This window comes from Phascolarctos cinereus, unplaced genomic scaffold, assembly GCF_003287225.1.
Source record: "Phascolarctos cinereus isolate Bilbo 61053 unplaced genomic scaffold, phaCin_HiC Scaffold_726;HRSCAF=1367, whole genome shotgun sequence".
Lineage (NCBI taxonomy): Eukaryota > Metazoa > Chordata > Mammalia > Diprotodontia > Phascolarctidae > Phascolarctos > Phascolarctos cinereus.
The window spans coordinates 421,913,789-421,932,939 of NW_027556098.1; the positions used below are offsets into that span (position 1 = coordinate 421,913,789).

Here is a 19,151-nt window from a genome sequence, read left to right on the forward strand (position 1 = left end):
CGATCCCCCGATCCCCGGCGCGGGGGCCGCCGGGAAGGCGCCGCTACCGCCGCCGCCGCCGCCGCCGCCGCCGCCGCCGCCGCCGAGCCCCGCCCGCCGCGGGCCCCGCCGGGAACCGTAGTCCGCGCCCGCGCTCTGCGCACCTCACGCCCGAGGCACGCCGGGAAGTGTAGTCCCTCCGGAAAAACCGCCGCCGCGGCGAACTCGGAAACTGTGGTCCCGCGCCTGCGCGTGCGGCGCCTCGGTCCCGGGGCACGCCGGGAAGCGCAGTCCCAGGCCCGAGAAGAGGTCGGAGCCTGGGTGCCATAACGTCAGCGCGTCCCGCGGCACGCCGGGAAACGGAGTCTGGGCGGCTTGTGCTGGGAGATGCTGGCTCTGTGCCCCTCGCAGCCTGCCTGGTTGGACGGCTCGCAACCTGGGGAGGGGGCATCTGCGGCACACGGGGGAGGGCCTGTAGCCTGCCCTGGAGCTGAAAGAACAGAGGAGGAAACTGAGGCCGGGGGGAGGGGCAGGCCTGACAATCGTCTCTGCTTCCTCTGCCTTAGACATCCCCGAGTTTCAAACCCGTTCTTTCCCTGAATGCCCCTCCCCGTAGACAGCACCCCAGCTGCCCAGCCCCCCAGCATCCCAAGCTGGGGTCAGCCTGGACTCCTCCCCCTCCCTCCCCCACCCCGCCAGCCCCTCTCCAGTATGGTGCAAGGCCGGTGGTCTGTGGTCAGGCGCCCCCTTCTCTCCATCAGTCAGCCCACAAGCACTGCGCCAAAGGCGGGCAGTCCTGCGCTGCTGCCGTCATGTCTAACGGAGGAGACGAGCCGCAAAGCTCGGAGTACAAAGGTGCTGGGAACGGGGTAAGTGGAAGAGAGACAGGGCTCGAACCCGAGAGCGGCCTGCCCGGTGCCCTGAGGCACCGCCGATCAGACGGCACCAGCCCAGGGCCCCCCCGCACAGCAGATACAGCAACGTACTCCGACCCTGAGGAGTTGGTGCCCACCATCCGTGCTTCTGGGGCGAGGCGGGCGTGGGATCACTACCGAGACCTTAGGTGGGCACCTCACAGTGGGACTGCATCTAGTCACCCAGCAGAGGCTGAGAGCATTGCCCAAAGGGGGGCTGCAAGCCCTGGAGGACCTCGAGAGGGTGAAGGACTGGGATGGAGACAGAAACAGAGATCTCCACAGGCTTGCCAGACGGGGCAGCTTCCAACAAGAAGTATTGGGATAAACCCTACTGTATTGATGAAGAAGCTGCCTTATTCATAAAATTAAAAAAAAAAGGAGGAAAAAGAAACTGAGCTGAGTGCTGAAGGGAGCCTGTGCCAGGAATAGCAAGAAGGCCAAGTAAAAGAAGACCGGAAAGATTGGAGGGGACCAGGCCCTCGGGACCATCTGACCGTGTGTCTCCCATCTCATACTTCACTTTGCCCCAGGGGACTGGTAACTTCCAATCAATGAATATTCTCACACCTTTTCATACCCTGAGTCCCAGTAGGTCATCATCCAATCCCCATCCCTCACTACCTGATTATTGCCATCCCCCTCAACCCTCCCATCCCAAAGTTCCAACCAAATTCTGCCTAGCCTTCCACTGTGCCCTCTGGAATGCCCGTTCCATAAATAACATACTTCATCTTAAAACTTCTCCTCTCCCACTCCTTCCCTCTACTAGCTCTTACTGAAACCTGGCTTTCCTCTGAGGACACAGCTTCCCTGACCACTCTTTTAAGTACTCATTGCCCCTTCTCTCATTCTCCTTGACTCACTGGTCAAGGTGGGGGAGTTGGGATAGCCTTTCCTCCCCAATTCCACTTCTAATAAAATCACTCAGTAAAATCTCATTCTTTAAGGTTCTCGCAATTCATCTCTACTACCCAATCAAAATCCCAGCAGCTGTTGTCTACAGATCTCCAGGTGACTGTCCTTCCTCAATGAGTTTGGTACCTGACAATTTTTCTCAACTCCCTGATTCCTGCTTTCATACTAAGGGACTTCAGCATACATATTGATTCTGCTGAAAACTAACCACTCACTTTCTCAACCCTCTCACTTCTCATGATCTCCTCCTCCACCCCACCTCAGCCACCCACAAAGACAGTCATACCTTTGAGCTTGCCATTACCTATAAATGCACTACCTCCACCTTCAAAAATTCAGAAATAACCTTATCTGACCATAATTTATTGCCTTTTTGTCTCTCTGTCTGTCTCTCTCTGCCTCTCTTTCTCCCTGTCTCTGTCTCTCTATCTCCCCCCTCCTCTCTCTCTCTCTCTCTCTTTCTTTCTCCTCTCTCTCTCTCTCTCTCTCTCTCTCTCTCTCTCTCTCTCTCTCTCTCTGTCTCTCTCTCTCTCTCTGTCTCTCTCTGTCTCTCTCTCTGTCTGTCTCTCTCTCTCCCTTTTCCCGTGTACCACTTAGTTCTCTCTCAGGCCATCTCCTCTACACTAGTCCCTTTCTTCTCTTCTCCCCATCTTGACCCTTTGGTGAAGCAATTCAACTCTATACTCTCCCTTTCTCTTGAGTCACCCTTAGCATTTTGCTGATTGTGCCCCACCAAGCCTCAGCCATTCACTTTCTTCATTCTCACACATGTGCTGCTGAATAAAGAAGAAGAAAACAATGAAACCATTCTGGCTGGGTCCTCTGCAGATTTATATCACACAACCTCTATGGGGCCCTCACTGCTGCCAGGCAATCCTATTATGCCTCCTTCATCGGCTTACTCACCCACTCTACACAACAGCTCTTCCAAACCTTCTCATCCCTCCTCACACCTCCCGTGGCTCCCTCTTCTCCCACTTGCTCAGCTAAAATCCTTGTCTCATATTTTTACATAAAAAATTAGCCCATTTGCAGTGAATTTCCTCTTCTCCCCTCTTCCCCATCTCCTATCACTCAGGTACCTTCTGCCTCTCTCCTCCTTCACCTCTGTCTCACATAAAGCCTTTCTTCCTTACCAAGGCCAAGCCCCCTACCTGCTCCAGTGATTCCTATCCATCCCATCTTCTCCAGCAGACTGCCCCTTCCTCATCCCCACTCCCTCACTTATCTTCAGGGTCTCTCTGACTACTCGCTTATTCCCTACTGCCTTCAGATATGCCCCAGCCTCCCCCATCCTAAAAAACTCTCACTTAGGCTCCTTTCTTCCCCACTATCATCCTACCTATCTTAATGATAATAATAATAACTAGCATTTATATAGTTCCTACTGTGTGCCAGGCACTGTGCTAAGCACTTTTACAAATATTTTCTCATTTAATCCTCATAACAACCCTGGAAGTTAGGTGCTGTTGTTATCCCCATTTTAGATCTGGGAGACTGAAGCAAACAGAAGTTAAATGACTTGCCCAAGGTCACACAGCTAATAAGTGTCTGAGGCTGCATTTGAACTCAGGTTTTCCTGACTCCAGGCCCAGCTCTATCCACTGCACCACCCCTTCTGCCCTTTGGGGCTGAACTCCTTGAAAAGGCATCTACAATAGGTGCCTCCTCTTAATCTGGCTTGTGGCCTTGGTCTCTTAATTGCCAAACCCAAAGGCCTTTTCTCAATCCTCATTCTCCTTGACTTCTCTTCAGCCTCTTGGTTACTGGTGACCCCTCTCTCCTCGTCAATATCCTCTCTTCTTTCTAGGTTTTCAGGATCCCCCTCTCCTGGTGTTCCTCCTCCCTCCCTGACCCCTCCTCCTACATCTTCTTGGCTGGATCCTCCTCCAGGTCAGGCCCTCTAACCATCGGTATCCCTCAGGGCTCTGTCCTGGGCTCTGTCCTGGGCCCTCTTCCCTTCTCCTTCCAGCGCTTTTTAAACTGTGGGTCTTGATGCTGAATGTAGGAGTCTCAAAAAATTTGGCAACGGTAAAAGGTTTCTGAATACAACGACCAAAATTAATTCACAATCCAACGCATAATGAGTCCGAGGTGTTTCTGGCAGTGCTTGCCTGTGTCACATCTCACAACTTCACTGCAGCCTTGGATCTGAGCACCCGGCATGCCCGCTTTGCACTGAACATGCCTTCAGGTCATGCGCCTCCAACAAGTGGGGTCACAAACACGACAGCTCAGATTCTGTTGTGTGTTATGAATTGCAGTGGTTTTACTGTACCTACAGAATCGTTAAACAGATTTTGGCTGGGGATTAGGACAGAATTTCCAGCGCTTTCTGAAATGGCTCTAAGCATACTTCTGCCATTTTGTACTATGTGGCGTTCTCAGCATTGATGATTATAAAATCAACAATTCGATCAACTCTGAAAACTATTGAAGATGCTCACAGCATCTACAGCTTCAGATAGTCCTCTGAGATTTAATTCTTTATGTAAAAGTTAACAAGCACACCCATCTCAATAGTATGTAAATTTGCTTTCATCTTTAATAAATGGTAAAATTATGTTATACCAAAGAATTGTTTTAAAATTAATTTATGATTTATTATCAGTAGATGTTTGATTTGTATACCTATTTTTATATACCTGTAAGTCCCAGGGTCACAAAAAATTTCTCAGGTAAAAAGGGGTTGAGAGTGGGAAAAGTTTAAGAAGCCCTGTTCTATACTACTTTGCTTGTTAATCTCTTCAGTTGCCGTGGATTTAATTACCATGTTTACGCTAATGATTCTCAAATCTACCTATCCTGCCCCAAGCTCTCTCCTGACATCTGATTTCCCATCTCCAACTGCCTTTCAGACAACTCAGTAGACATCTGAAACTCGACAGAATTCATTATGTTTCTCCCTAAGCTCTCCCTACCTCCTACCTTTCCTATTACTGTAGAGGGCACTACCGTCCTCCCAGTTCCTCAGGCTCAAAACCTAGGACATCCTGGATTTCTCTCTCTCTCTTTCTTACCTCCCATATCCAGTATGGTGCCAAGGCCTGTCGATCTCACCTCTGCAGCATCTCTGGAATATGTGCCATTCTCTCTTCTGGCACCCTGGTCGGTACCCTGCCTCATCACCTCCCACCTTGATTATTGCAGTATCTGCTGGGGGTGGGGAGAGGTCTGCCTGCCTCCAGTCTCTCTCCACTCCATCCTCCATTCAGCCACCACCCCAGTAACTCCCTATTGCCTTCAAGTTCAAATGCAAAATCCTCTATTTGACATTCAAGCCTAGTCCCCCCACCCCAGACTTTCTAGTCTTGCACCTTACTCCCTGACATACACTCCAGGATCCAGAGACTCCAGCCCCCTGGATGTTCCTCAGACAAGACCATCCATCTCTTGGCTCCGAGAATTTTCTCTGGCTGTCCCTCATGCCTGCGGGCTCTCCCTCCTCAACTGCACTCACTGCCTTCTTTGCTTCAAGTCCCAAATAAAATTCCATCTGCTACAGGAAGCCTTTTCCAACCTCTCTTAAGTCTACTACCTTCCCTTTCTTAATTATCTCCTATTTACCCTAGATGTAGTCTGTTTGCTTGTTGTCTTCCCCATTAGATTGTAAGCTCCTTGAGGGAAGGGGCTTTTGCCTCTTTTTGTATCCCGGGACTTAGCGAAGTGCCTGGCACCTAGTAGGGATTAAGGATTGATTCTAATTGGTCTCCCTGCCTCTTCTCTCCTCAATCCAATCCACCCCCACAGAAATACCAAAGTGATTTCCCAGTGGCTCCCTATTACTGCTAGGATCAGGTATAAATTCTTGTATTTGGCCTTTGGAGGCCTTCACAACCTGGCCCTTCCTATCTTTCTAGTCTTTTCCCACATAATTCTGCTCTGCACGCTCCAATGTTTTCCTTCTTCATCTCTCTCTCTCTCAGCTCAACTTCACTCCCTACTCCACAGCCTCATCAATTGCTTTGAACTGACCACATATCCTCTTCCGGGGGAGGGGGGAATCCATCTATCACCCATGGCCCTCCTCATCATGCCAGTAACTTTCATGGGCATCAGCACCTTTGTCTAGTGCTTTAAGGTTTAGTTATAAAGTGCTTTGAGAATGTTGTCTCATGTTATCCCCATAGTACTCCAGATGAGGAAAACTGAGGCAGGCAGCAGTGAAGTGACTTACCCAGGGTCACACAGCTAGTCTGAAGTCAGATTTGAACTTAGGTCTTCCTGTCTCCAGGTCCAGTTTGCGATCTGCTGCACCACCAGCTGCCTCACTTTTCTCACCGGAGTGCCCCTCTGCGGCTGCCACTGCACTCATTAGACTCCCACCCAAAATGATCCAGCATCCTTTTGGCACATAGCTGGTGCCTAGCAGGGGCCATTCTGGCAAGTTGAGCTGAGCTCCCCTAGTCTTCAGGACCCACGACTGAAGGACATGGTGAAGCAATCTCCTTACTGACCACTGAGCAGGAAGTGCCATCCACTGAGTGGCCTTGGAAAAGGCCCCTCCCCTGCAGCCGCTCACACGTGGTATACACACAAGCACGGCCTTAGCCGGTCTGAGCCTGGGCCTCTGGCCCATGGCTAGTGATTCTGCTGAGGATTCTGTCCCCAAGAATAGGGGCTTGACCGACCAGCAATTCTGAGATGATCACCTTCAGCCTAGTGAGTTTCCCCGGTTGGGAGGTGCTGGCGCCCTCGTCGAGAGCAGACTGGCAGCAAGAGATGCCTTCTACAACCACAGCCTTTCCTCAGAAGACTGCCATGAAGAGAGGACTGGCTGGCCCAGCTCTGGGCTGATAAAGGCCACTCATTGTCTCCTGACCTTTTGTCAATGTGAGCTTGAGTCTTTTGTGTTTAAGCATTTCTTTTGTGTAGAGGGAAAAAATAGCTGTCCTATCTATCTCTATTGTACATTGCATACTTGTCTACTCCTTTTCTGGATGTGTTAGAACTAAGCTAGAAGTGGTTTTCTCTGGGGGTCTGGGTTAGGGGCATATAGAGCTAGAAATAAGCCAGCGCTTAGCACAGTACCTGCACATAGTAGGTGCTTAATAACTGGCTTATTAAATGCCTGTTGGCTGAGATAATGGGAAAGACAGGCAACGCAGCCTCTTTGGAGGCCAACCTGCTAAGCCCAGTGACTGCATGAGCCCCAGGTTGGACCCCCGGGCCAGCATCAGTCTGCAATTATGTTTATATTCTTCTCTATATACATATTGTCGCTCCCATTTGAATGGATGCTCTCTGAAGGCAGTAACTCAGGCTTTCCAACTCCCAAACCACCGTTCATTCTATGATGGGAAATGCTCTAAGTCACCCGCCTCGCAGTCTGGAGGACAGGACCAGACAAGGCCAATCAACCAGGAGCGCCCTGTCCCTGAGCCTCAGCAGCAATGTTAGATATTCCTTCCTCCCCAAAGAACCACAGACTGGGCCTCGGCTGACTGCCCAGGACTATTTATTCCAGAATTTCAGGCAAGAAGCTGGAGGTATGGGTGAGGGCAGGGCGTGTTTGCAGGGTCACAGAACTGGGGGTATCTCAGGGGCCATGACCAACTGGGCAAGATGGGAGGGGCCGCCGTGATCCTCTCTTCAGGTCCCTTGTCGTCAGACGGAAGGCTCACTTCCAGCGGCCACCAACCCGGCCTTTGCCGGCCCCCTTCCGGCTGCGCAGGGAGATGGATGGGAGTTAGACCCATGGATGGACGAGGTCCCAGGAAGCCCACCTCCCAAGGTCTGCAAGTCCAGCCTCACAACCCCCAGAGCAGTGGTTCATGGGTGCTCCAGGACAGCTGATATTTTTGGGGTTAATTGAATCAACATGAGCCGTCACTATGTGTAGGGTGGTACAGTCCTTTGAGGCCTATTTCTTGCTTAATTATCATATCATGGTCAATGCATTTGGTGGGGCTTGAGTCCTATTTGTGAGCAAGAGAAGGCAAGGATCTAGACTGGCATATAGGATGGGGTGGGGAGGAAGAAAAGGAAGGAGGGGAAAGGGAAAATTGAAGTGGGGAGTGACATAGAGCCAGAGAGAGAGAGAGAGAGAGACTCAAGGAGAAATAGATGGGGAGACTGAGTGTGAGGCAGACATACCAAGGAAGACAGATAATGAGGGGGGCTGATAGACTTGGCCTGAGACAGAGACAGAGACAGAGAGTGAAAGGTGGGGGAGAGAGAGGCAGCAGGAGAGAGGGAGTGAGAAAGAGGCGGGGAGAGAGGGAAGAAGAGGGGAAGAGAGAGAGACAGGGAGAGAGAGACAGATGGACAGAGAGAAAGGTGGGAGAGAGAGGCAGCAGGAGAGAGGGAGTGAGAAAGACGCGGGAAGAGAGGGAAGAAGAGGGGAAGAGAGAGAGACAGAGAGAGCTGGAAAAAAACCCCAAATGAGAAGGTTGAGTTGCCAAAATCACACATGTCTACAGCCTCTCAGAGCTGGCAGGGACCTCAGAGTCAGCGGGTTCATCCGTGCCTGAGCAAGGAGCCACCCTCCCCCCAACACATTTGACAAGCAGCCGTCTCGCCTCCACTTGAAGACTCCAAGGAGGGGAAGCCCACTACTTCTCAGAGTAAACAGCGCGTTCCACACTGGGACTGCTTCCATCATTAAAAAGCTCTTCCCAACCTCCAAACGAAGTGGAACCTCCCCTCCCCCTCTCCCAGGTCGTGGTTCTGCTCCATGGGCCCAGAAGGCACAAGGTCACTCCCTCTCCTATTGGTAGTCCTTCAGACAGGAGAAGCCAGCCACCATATCCTAGCCCCACCCCCAGTCTTCTCTTTTCTACCCTAAATGTCCCCGATTCCTCCAGCTGTCCTGGGCAGAAGACAGGAGGCATCTTGGTTGCCTTTCCCAGCCTGGCTTCCCCCCAACCCGCGTCCATGCTAGCCTGCAGTGCCCAGAATTTACCAGGCCCATCCCACAGTGGCCTGACCCTGGCACCCTTTTACCCTCTCTGTGGCCAGGCCACTCTCTTCTCTGGGAGCTATGGTTCTAGGTCATTCCTTGGTTCTGGGCACACATGTCTCTTAATGCATTTCAACTGAATTTCCTTTTTTTGGCCTCTACGCTACATTGTTGCCTCATACTAAGCTTGAGGTCCGTTAACACCCCCAAATCTTTCTCAGATCAATGACTATCTATCCATGTCTCCCCTAACATGTATTTGTCAAGGGTTTTGATTTTGTTCACCCTAAGCACAAAATACTGACTCGGATTCTGCAGCGAATGAGTGAGCTCACAGGCTTTCAACGGTACACTGGCCTCCCACACCTTCTCATCTTGTGTGACTCATCTAGACTCTATGCCATCCTCCCGGGGACCTTTGGGTCCCAGCAGGGCACGTGACCAGCCCTTGCTCCTCCTCACGACCAGACCACTTCCTTCTCCCAGAGTTAGGTCTGTATGGTGTCATCCTTCGGCCCAACCGTGATGTTCAAGCCTTCCTCAATATTGTGCTGGGACCCACTGCAGCCAACTGTACCCTCCTCTATTGCCCTTTGGGGATCTGTCACCTCCAGCTCACTGGACATTGGACGATTCCATGGCTCTCAGCCAGAAAGCCCAAGAGCTTTGGAGCGGGTCACAAAGTCCACCCAACCTCCTCATCTTACTAACTGAATAAGCTGGGACCCAGAGTTGAACTGCCAAGGTCACCCAGCTAGTAAGTATATGAGGTCACCTTTGAAGCCATATTTTCTTCTTGACCTACTACATCACTACTTCTGCATGCCCAAAAGAATACCCTGCCTGAAGAGGTGGGCCTTGATTTCTGGTTTTTCGTGTTTTGCTTTTTGGTGAGGCATTTGGGGTTAAGTGACACGGCTAGTGAGTGTATGTACTGCGCCACCTCGCTGTCCCTTCCTTGATTTCAGAGAGCAGCCCTGCCCAAGGTCCCAAAGGCTGTGTAGCCTGGGCCCCATACTCCAGTCAGGCCGTGGTTGATCCACTCTGTGTGTGCGGTGTCGGTGGTTTATCCTTGGCTCTCGAAGAGGACCATGATGTCAGGAAGGTAATACCCTGACTTGAGAGTGAATCGGATTATGGTAAGGCAGGGCTGTGCAAGGTCACCAGCCTCACCTTCTCCTCCAGAGCCATCTGGGGCCAGTGGCCAGATGTCGATCAGGACCCCTGGAGGCAGCCCAGCAGTTAACCCACTATGGATGCACTGGAAGATCAGCCCTCTGGGCTGGCCATCCAGTGGCTTGTCACTGTGTACAATGCACACTCTTCATGCCCTCAGCTAACCCCCGTGAGGGCTATCTGTGTGACTTCCCTCCTTGGAGAGCTGTTTCTCATGTGTAAAACAATGACCTTGAACTCAGTGGCCTCTGAGGCACCTTCCAACTTGGCGTCTATGAGCCCATGACCCCACCATCATGGATCAAAGTGTAAGATATTTCTTCCCATGATTTTGAGATCTTCTGGATTCTGCCATCTGATATGGCAGCTATACTTGCCAGCCTTTGAGAAGGATGCAATCTAGGCCTTTATCCCAGTGAGCATGGGGGAGGTTATGTGCACGAGGCAAAGTAAGCATAGATCCCTGGGGCGCCCCACTGGAGACTTCTTTCAAAGATGACGCAGAGACGTTACTGACTGTTCTTTGATCTGGCCCCTCAACCAGTTCTGATGTCTCTACTTTCTAGCCTCCATCTCCCCATCTCTTCCACTGGAAGAGCTCACTACAGCATTTCCCTGATCTGCCAGGCTTGTAGTCCTGTCAAAAAAGGGAATGAGGTTAGTCTGGCATGACCAGCCTTGCTGGATTCTCTGATATCACAGCCTCCTTTTCTAGATGTCCACTCACTATCCCTTTAATAGTAAGTTCTAGGATCCTGATCAAAGTTGAAATGAAGCTCACTGGTTGAGGAAGAGAGAAGGAAACACAAGTACAGAGAGAGAAAAAGGCTACAGACTCTACTGAAGAGAGAGAGAGAGAGAGAGAGAGAGAGGAGGGAGGGAGGCAGGCAGAGATATGGAGAGAGAAACAATAGGATGTGGGGGGTAGCTCAGGTATTGGAAGAAGGAGGTGATTGCTGTGGACAAACAGGGGAGAGGGAGGGGCTGAGGCCGACTTACAACTTCTGGGCGTGGCTGATTCGGTTGTAGAGAACATTGATCTGCGGATAGAGAAGGACAGAGAGGTCATTTCAGAGGAATAAAGGATGACCACCCCAACCCACCTCCCTCAGGCTCCCCCTGCCCTCACCTCATACTTCTGCTGCCTAAGTTTCTCTGTGAGGTCAAACTTCTCCGACTCCAGCTGGTGAATCCAGTCGGACAGCTCACGGGCCTTCTCCCTGCGCGAGGGGGGCCGAGGACCATGGGTCCCACGGACCCCTACCCACTCGCAAACACCCCTCCCAATCCAACCCCACAGGTTCCCCCCTCCCAACTCCCGAGCCCCAGGCGCAGTGCACCCCTAAGTCCTGGCGCGATCTCCGTAACTTCTGTCCGGGATCTGTCACGACCGCTGACCTCCCCTCCCTCCCCTCTGTCCTATCTGTCTTTCGGGGTCTCTCCTTTTCTGTCTCGGCCCGTTTCTGCACAGAGCCGCTCTAGCTAGCTCTTCATATCTGCTCATCTCTCTGGCTCCACCTCCCTGTGTTTCTGCCTCTCTTGGCATAGTGATTCTCTTAAAGTGGAGATGGGCCCTCGTCGACCCCTACTCAGAGGCCCCCTATTGCCTCCAGGACGAAACAGAGGTTCTGCTTGGCCTTCCCAGGCCTCCTCCACCCGGCACCGCCCCGAGCTGCAGACCGACCTGGGAGCTCAGCGCTCCCAGGGTCTCCATTTGACAGCTGAAGGCACTAGGCTGGGAAAGGTTGGGCAATGTACCCCGCGGAGCGTTAGCGTAACTGGCGAGCCTCGGGCGCCCCCTGGTGGCACCGCGGCGTCATTCCTCTGCATTTGTTCATTACGTGCCCAGAAAACCACGTCTGGTCTTGTTACAGCATCAGCCCATTTTGAAGAGGGGTGTTTCGTTCTTTGTATTCATTTTCTCCACAGTGCCTGGCACAGAGCATATGCTTGTCGACTGACTGACCTCAGTCCCCCCAAGCCCCTCGATCTGCTTTTCTGTCTCTAAATCTGACTCATCTTCTATTATAATTTTCTCCATGTTTCTATATCCCTTTCTTTTATCTCTCTCTGTGCCTCCTCATCCCTGCCTCTGTCTCAGAACTTCTGTGTTTGTGTGTGTGTGTGTGTGTGTGTGTGTTTATCTGTCTGTCTCTGTCTCTCTCCTGTCTCCCTCCCTCCCTCTCTCCCTCCCCTCCATTTCTACCCCCACCTGAGCTGTTCCTCCCCCATGTGGTCGATATTCAGGGGTTTCTTCCGCTCAGACAGAATCCTCTGTTTCATCTCCCGCCCTGTCTGGCGTTTCCCACGCTTCTGCTCAGCCTGTTGGGGAGAGAGGATAACTGAGGAACCCCACTCCTGGATCCTCAGCCCTGAACCCCCACCTCCTTAGAGGCCCAGCCAGCCTCACCTTGACCAGGTAGCCCCCAAAGTGGGCCCCCATATTGGACAGGACCTTCTTTTTTTTGGCATCGTCTTCAGCCCGCTTCTTGGCCTCTTCCTCCTCCTTCCTCATCTTCTCCTCCTGGGGGGGGGGCGGGATGGGAGAGGTTGCAGAAAGAGATTGCACCAATTCCAGGGGACATATTGGGGTGGGGAGGGGGGAACCTGTTTTTCATATTCCTGAGATTTTTCACAGACTCTTCGAGGCCACTCTGGGTCTGGGGTCCCAGCTGGGGCTTTGCAGCTTGCCCTATCAGAATGTAAACTCCTGGGGGCAGGCACTGGTGAGACTGTATTCGTGTCCTCAGGGTTTGGCCCGGGGCTTGGTACAAAGTGAGCACCTTCTGGCTCATTCATTCATGAAGAAACTGAGGCCCAGATAGGCTCACCCCAGGCCTGAACCTGTAAGCTTTGCCTGGGTAGCAGACTTTGTAAATAAATGACCTCTGGGCAAAGTCAGAGCTCAAGGAATGAAATAACAGGAAGGACCCTTAGAGAAAGATGAGGGAAGCTGGGCTCAGGAAGGGTCAGGGCCAGAGGGCACACAAAGCAGAAAACAAGGGGCCCCAAGAAGAGGGGCTGGGGAGGGGGAGGGGAGCCCCACCGCCAGCTTGGCTTGGCGCTCTCTCTCCTTCTCAGTCCGGAACCGCTGTTGCTCTGCTCTCTCTGCTCTTCGGCGTTCCTGGAGGGAAGGGGGAGTGAGATGAGAGGATAGCCCCCCAGTGGTCCTCCCCAGCACCCCCACTTCCCCATGGCACCGCATAACTCCTAGGAGAGTCAGGAAGCAAGATTGAGAGGACGGAGAGGACATCAGAAGCTCTGATTTCTAGCTCTGACCCAGATTCATATGATTTTAGGGACATCCCTTCCTCTATCTCTTGGGGTCTCAATTTCCCCCTCCTAATAATAAGAATATTAGAACAATATTTCTATAGTACGTTAAGGTTGGCAAAGCACTTTACAATTATTATCTCATTGGATCCTGATAAAACAATCCCTGGAGGGAGGTGCTATTATTATCCCCATTTTACAGACGAGAAAACTGAGGCAGAGAGAGGTGGGGTGACTTACCTAACATTACAGAGCCAGTAAGTGTCTAAGCCTCCTAGGTGCTTCTAAATAAGGAAGGCATTCCATGCTCTCTAGAAGTCCCAGCTTACAGAGTGACCTGGACTTCTGCACAAAGTCACTGGACCTCCCTGGGCCTTGGTGGAGCTCATGATCTCAGGTCCCAGGAGCTACAAGCTCTATGTCTATGAACCTGTGATCTCTCCAGTCACAGGGCTGGAGGTGGAATCGCAGACCTGGGCCTGGGCCAACCTCCTCGGAGGTCCTCGGGGCCTGGTAGGAGCTTGGGCAGGTCCCCTTCCCTATCCATGAGGCCGGTGACTGTCCCCATGGGGGGGCACCCAACACTCACTATCCGATCCTTCAGCCCCACGAGCTCCTCCTCCTCCTTCTTCCTCTGCTCAAAGTGCACGTCGATGAGTGTCTGCAGCTCCAGCAGGTCCTTCTCCATGCGTTTTCGGTGGATGTCCTAGGGGTGACATTTGGGGCCAAGGAGCTTGGAGGGGGCCTTGTTTCTGAGGTCATTATGTCGGGTCTTTTAGCACTGCCTCCCAGGCTTCCACCATTCCAACCCAGCAGCCACTTACAAGTTTTGAATGTGCAGTCTTCCGGTGGCCTCTGGGAGACCAGGCTCAGTGCCTGGATTTCCCACTTTGAGGCTTAGGGCTTCAAGGGGCAGGCCTCCGGGGTGAAAGGGCTGGTGCTAACCAGCACCTGCTTGAGATCCCTCCCCCCAGCAGAGTAGACAAGAAGCTCAGACTTAGACTGGAGGTGCAAACTTAAAGCCAGGCACACTGGAAGCCCCTAGAGCCATGGGTCCCCTCCCTTCACTCACATCGAAATCAACTCTCTCTCCCTCGGGGATCTTTGGAGGGATCAGTGGAGGCACCACAGGCCTGCTGGGACAGGGGAGAGAAATACAGGTGGGGTTGGAGGATGCCTCAAAATTAGTGCTAGGATCCCCTTGCTCCCTTCTCCACTCTTCCACCAAACCTTGAGCAGATAAGAGACAGAGCTGTATCTTTCACAAGGCTCCAAGAATCTGCCCACCCTTGGTGTCATTAGGAGAGTGAGCCCCTGAGTGCCATTTGGAACCTTCCTTGAGACTTGGGGAAGGACTATAGCGGGGGTTTCAGAGGAAGGTTCACTATATTAACTTGGCCAAGTCCCATATTCTTTCCTGGGCCTCGTTTTCCCTCTATCTACAATGCAATAATTAACCAGAAATTTCTTAAGCACCCTTCCTGTATTCACTGGGTCAAGGTCCTCTGCGTGACCTCTCTTTCTGAGCCCCACCTCTCCCATCTGTGAAATGGGAGAGAATTAGTCACAAAGACCCTTCAATGTCTTTCCATCGTTGGTATTCTTCACGGTTTGGGGAGTCTTTCTGGGTGCCCAAGCATTCTGCCATTCACACTTAGGACAGATGCTCACCTGGGTTTGGGTCGCTCCTCTTCTGTAAGGAGGGAGTTGAAAACAGAAAAAGATAATTAGAGAGGAGAAATTGGGTTGGGAGACTAATGCCTCCCTTGATCCTAGGCCCCAGGAGGTTTGGGAAGGGTCCAGGTTTCTGGGTACCGAGTCCTCTTGCCCTCAGGGAGGAAGGTAAAAGGGGTAGGGGAGCAGAGCTGGGATCACACAGCGATCATATACATTCACAACTTGTTGGGGGGAGGGGTTCCCCACCCCTCCAGGAAACCATGTTTCCTGTCTCCCAGGTCCTTCCTGCTCAGGGACCCAGATATCCCCTCCAAAACCCATTCCTCAAGGACCCATTAGTCCTGGCCCCCATGCCCTCAGGGACCCAGGTGCCCCATTAGGAATTCAGATATCTCCCAGTCTCCACTCACCCCCAGCACTTCAGGCATCTAGGGTCTCCCAGCCTTCAGCTTTCTTAGGGACCCAAGTCCCCTCCCACCTGTCACCCGACCCCAAACCTTTGAATGTATATCGAGGAAAGAAGAGGACAGGTGTGGGAAAGGGAGGAGTGGGTGCGGCCCCTTTAAGGGGGGCATGGTTATTGCTTAGAGGGCGCCTAAGGGGCGCTTAAAGGGGCCGCGGCCTGGATGGGATTTCCCCCCCACCCCGGTTCCCGGAGACGGAAGCTAAGCGACCACCATACCTCGCTCTGCGACCGGCTCCGACTCCTCGGGGGCTGGGGTAGGGGAGAGGGAGAAGCGAGGAATTGGGGGAGGGGGAACGGCCCCGCCAGCGGTGCAGGGGGAGGGAGAGAGAGGAGAGGCTGTTAAAGGGGAGAATCCGGTGCCCAGGGGAGAAGTCCCACCCCTGTGTGACCTTGGAGGCCCTTTTGCCTCTCTGGGCTGCGGAATCCTCGCTGCCACCACCCAGCCCCCAAATGTAAACTAGGTATCCTTGGACTCAAGGATCTCTAAGCACCTTTCGGCCTTCGGGCTTCACGCAGCAACAAAAACCTGGGTTCCGGTCACCACCCCTAATTCAGAGACCCAAGCATCCCTCTTCCCCAGTCCCGTTGAGCTCACCCTCCTCCTCCTCCTCGGCGGCCTCCTCTTCTGAGGGAGGGGGGCAGACCGGGTAGAGAAAAAGGAAAAGGATTGTCTTTGAGAGGGGGAGGTGGACAGCATCGTGGTACTGAAAGAGTTAACAGTGTTTCCTTCTCTCGGCTCTCAAGACCCTCTCCCCTGGCCTTAAGCCCTATGGGCGCCTTGGGAGCCTTCAGTGCCATTCGTGAGTTCAGGGAAATCGCAGAGTACAGGACCCAGGTGTCCAAGCCCCATTGGTCACACCCTCAGGACTCAGCGGTCCGAATCTTCTGTTCCCTCTGGACCCCGAGTACCTCGACTCACCTTCCTGCTGTTCCCTGCAGATTGGGACAGGAGAGAGGAAGAAGTTAGATCCAGACACCAAGATGGACCCTTTCCCCATCCCCTTACTCTCTGCCAGCTGCCCCCTCCCCAAACTTACTCCTCATAATCCTGCTCCTCTGTGTCTGACATTGTTGGAGTAACCTAGAGAGAGAGTGAGAAGAGATGTGAGAAGGACCAGAACGTTTGTGTCCCTGAAGGATGGGAGCTGGGGATCTCTGGGGCCACTAAAGTGATGGAGTGGGGTGGGGGTGGCAGCGTTAGAGGCCCCTCCCCCACCATCTCCACCACCTGTCCTTTGGTCTCGGGGCACTGGGGGATGGGAAGGAACCTGATCGGGGAGATTATCTCTAGGCATTCTTGGGACAGACAATAGCCACCCCCAGTTCCCTCTCCTAGCCTGTCAGAAGCTATTTCTGGGGGTCTCGGGCCAGGGCCAAGGCTAGGGATATGTCCGAATAAGGATCGAGTTGCCCGCAGGCCCTGACTCAGAACTGCCCTTGTCTCCCTTCAACAAACCCCTGACCTTAAGACTATTCTTTCAGACCAACCACCAACCCACCCCAGTCTCATATTCTTAGGAGTTGAATGAATTCTGGCTTCCCCTACTCCAGTAGGGGATAGATAGAGAAACTGAGTCCTAGAGAGGGAATGGAATTTTTCAAGGTCATAGTCAAGTCAATAGTACTAAAAAAGAAGGTTCCTGGCAACCAGTCTTCCTCCTGCCCACCCCACCCCTTCACCCTCACCCATTCCTCTTGGAATGGGCAGATCCGCAGGTTTCCTCTCAACACATACACAAACCCCAACCCTTACTGTAAATTGTTTCATCTGATTCCCTGTCTCTCACCGTTTATGACTGCATCTGTCTAGGACTGTCTAGCTCCGTCTCTCACTGTTTGCCTGTCTCTGTCTCTGTCTCTGCCTCTGTCTGTCTCTGTGCCTGTCTCTCTTACTCACTCTCTCCCCATCTCTCTCCCTTTCTCTCCTCTGTCTCCCACCCACAGAATCTCAGAGCTGGAAGGGACCTCAGAGGCCAATTATTCCAACCTATACCTGAACAAGAATAACAAATAGCATCTGGGATATCTCAAGCAATGGATCATTCAGCCTGAAGCTCATCCAGCATAGGGAACTCGCTCCTCCCCCTCCCCCCCCCAGTCCTTCCCACTCTCGGAGACAGCTTTTATTGAGCAGAAATCTGCCCTGATGCAACGTCTCCTTCTTTCCCTTTCTTTGTACATCTCCCTCCCTGGGTCTCAGCCTCCCCTTCTTTCTCTCTATTTGCATAGATCTCCCAGCATAGTGGCTGGCTTGGGTGAGGGGGTCAGCAATGATGGCATGGGGGGTGGGAAGGCTTCATTACCTGGGGCTGAGGCTTCGGTAAAGCACGAGGGTTTGATTGAGGCTGGAACAGTTGCTGTGAGTCAGGGACAGAGAAGCTTTATAGCCACAGCCTGGGGGAGGGGAGAAGCCTCCAAAGATATCCCGGGGTCTCTGAGGCAGAGCTAGTTATGGGCTCCTCCTCCTCCTCCTCCTCCCTTCAACTTTGGCATCACCCTCCATTTCTGACTCCTTTTCTCTCTGTCTCCCCTCCTGTCTGTTGTGTCCCTGGATCCTTTCTGTCTGTCTTTCTGTTGCTTGTTTTTCTAGCCTTCCTGGGTGATAGGGGAGGAGGAGAGGGTTTACCCCTCTTCTATTGTTTTCAGACTCCTTTCCTTTTTTCCCTTGTATTTCTTTCTTTGGGTTTTTCAGTCTCTTTGTGTCCCCATAGACCCAGACTCTTCTTTTCTTTCTTCCTTTCCTTCCTTCTTCCCTCCTTCCTTTTTCTTTCTTTCTTTCTTTCTTTCTTTCTTTCTTTCTTTCTTTCTTTCTTTCTTTCTTTCTTTCTTTCTTTCTTTCTTTTTCTTTCTTTCTTTCTTTTTCTCTCCTCTCGGTTTCCTTCTCTCCAGTCACACATCCCCACAGGCCCATTTCTCACCCCAATCCATCCTCTACTCAGCTAACAAAGTCAGTTGTCTAAAGTGCAGGTGTCTTCTCTGTCTCACCCTGTTTCTGTCTCTCTGTCTCCTTTTCCCTCTAGTGGCTCCCTATTACCTTCAGGATCAAATATAAAACAATCCTGTTTGACTTTTAAAGCCATTCATTGACACCTTTAGTCTCCCACACACACACATCCCTTTCCATCTTCTTCCATTTTACTCCCCTCCATATACGATATGAACTGAAGAAACTGACCTTCTTACTATTCCTTGGACAGCACATTTGATTGCCCTAGGTGTCCCCCGTGCCTGGAATGCTGGCCCTCCTCAGCTCCAGTTCCCAGTCTCCCCACCTTCCTTCAAGCATCCACTCCAATCCCACCTTGTGCAGGAAGCCCTCATGTCTCCTCCCCAACTGCTGGTGCCTTCCGTCCCAGCTTACCCTCCACTGATGTTATCACTTGTGTATACCTAGTGGTGCACCTCTTGTCTCATCTGTGAGACTGTAAGCTCCTGGGGGAAACCCACTGCGTTTTGCCTTTTGATTTTATCCCCATTGATTAGCACCAGTCTGGCACAAAGTAATTGCTTGAAAATGCTTCTTGGCTAACCCATCCATCTCTGCACTCTCTCCCCCACCTGTTTCTGTTCTGTCGTTCACACCCTGTCTCCTTCTGCCTCTGTGTCTCTTTCTCCCTCTCTGTCTCTCTTTTTTCTTTCAGTCTATTTCCTTCTCTTTTCTGTGGTCCCTAAATTGCTTTGTCTCATAGACTTTTAAAAGTTGAATGAGTCCTCCACGACCATCTAATCCAACTCATACCTGACGACTGACTACCTTCTCCCATAAATGCAGCAATTCATCATTCAGTCTCTACTGGAAGCCAAGGAGGAAATCCATTTCACTTTGGATCACTGCAACTGACTTTTT

General features: G+C 52.1%; 1 protein-coding gene and 2 long non-coding RNA genes across 6 annotated transcripts; 1 reads left to right on the top strand and 2 right to left on the bottom strand.

Annotated features, from left to right (window-relative positions):
• Positions 1 to 156: 156 nt before the first annotated feature.
• Positions 157 to 6,711, top strand: LOC144454293 (uncharacterized). Its single transcript, XR_013482668.1, has 2 exons — positions 157 to 1,907; positions 6,046 to 6,711. It is a non-coding gene; the product is annotated as an uncharacterized LOC144454293 (long non-coding RNA).
• Positions 6,712 to 7,252: 541 nt separating this feature from the next.
• TNNT1 (troponin T1, slow skeletal type) lies at positions 7,253 to 15,945 on the bottom strand. Of its 4 annotated transcripts, none has more exons than XM_078146038.1 (11): positions 15,900 to 15,945; positions 15,521 to 15,553; positions 14,833 to 14,854; positions 14,234 to 14,294; positions 13,751 to 13,867; positions 12,935 to 13,012; positions 12,299 to 12,412; positions 12,101 to 12,210; positions 11,018 to 11,108; positions 10,888 to 10,928; positions 7,253 to 7,477 (listed from the first exon to the last, which is right to left on the bottom strand). In XM_078146038.1, the coding sequence occupies exons 5-11, from the start codon at positions 13,847 to 13,849 to the stop codon at positions 7,432 to 7,434; spliced, it is 579 nt and encodes a 192-aa protein (XP_078002164.1). In that variant the 5' UTR covers positions 13,850 to 13,867; positions 14,234 to 14,294; positions 14,833 to 14,854; positions 15,521 to 15,553; positions 15,900 to 15,945; the 3' UTR covers positions 7,253 to 7,431. The 4 variants fall into 4 exon arrangements, with proteins under 4 accessions (XP_078002164.1, XP_020859890.2, XP_020859893.2 ...); XM_021004231.2 differs by having other exon boundaries at positions 14,234 to 14,297; positions 15,900 to 15,944; XM_021004234.2 differs by lacking the exon at positions 15,521 to 15,553 and having other exon boundaries at positions 15,900 to 15,925.
• Positions 15,946 to 16,148: 203 nt separating this feature from the next.
• LOC144454294 (uncharacterized) lies at positions 16,149 to 17,761 on the bottom strand. Its single transcript, XR_013482669.1, has 3 exons — positions 17,608 to 17,761; positions 16,342 to 16,385; positions 16,149 to 16,237 (listed from the first exon to the last, which is right to left on the bottom strand). It is a non-coding gene; the product is annotated as an uncharacterized LOC144454294 (long non-coding RNA).
• Between the last annotated feature and the right edge of the window lie 1,390 nt (positions 17,762 to 19,151).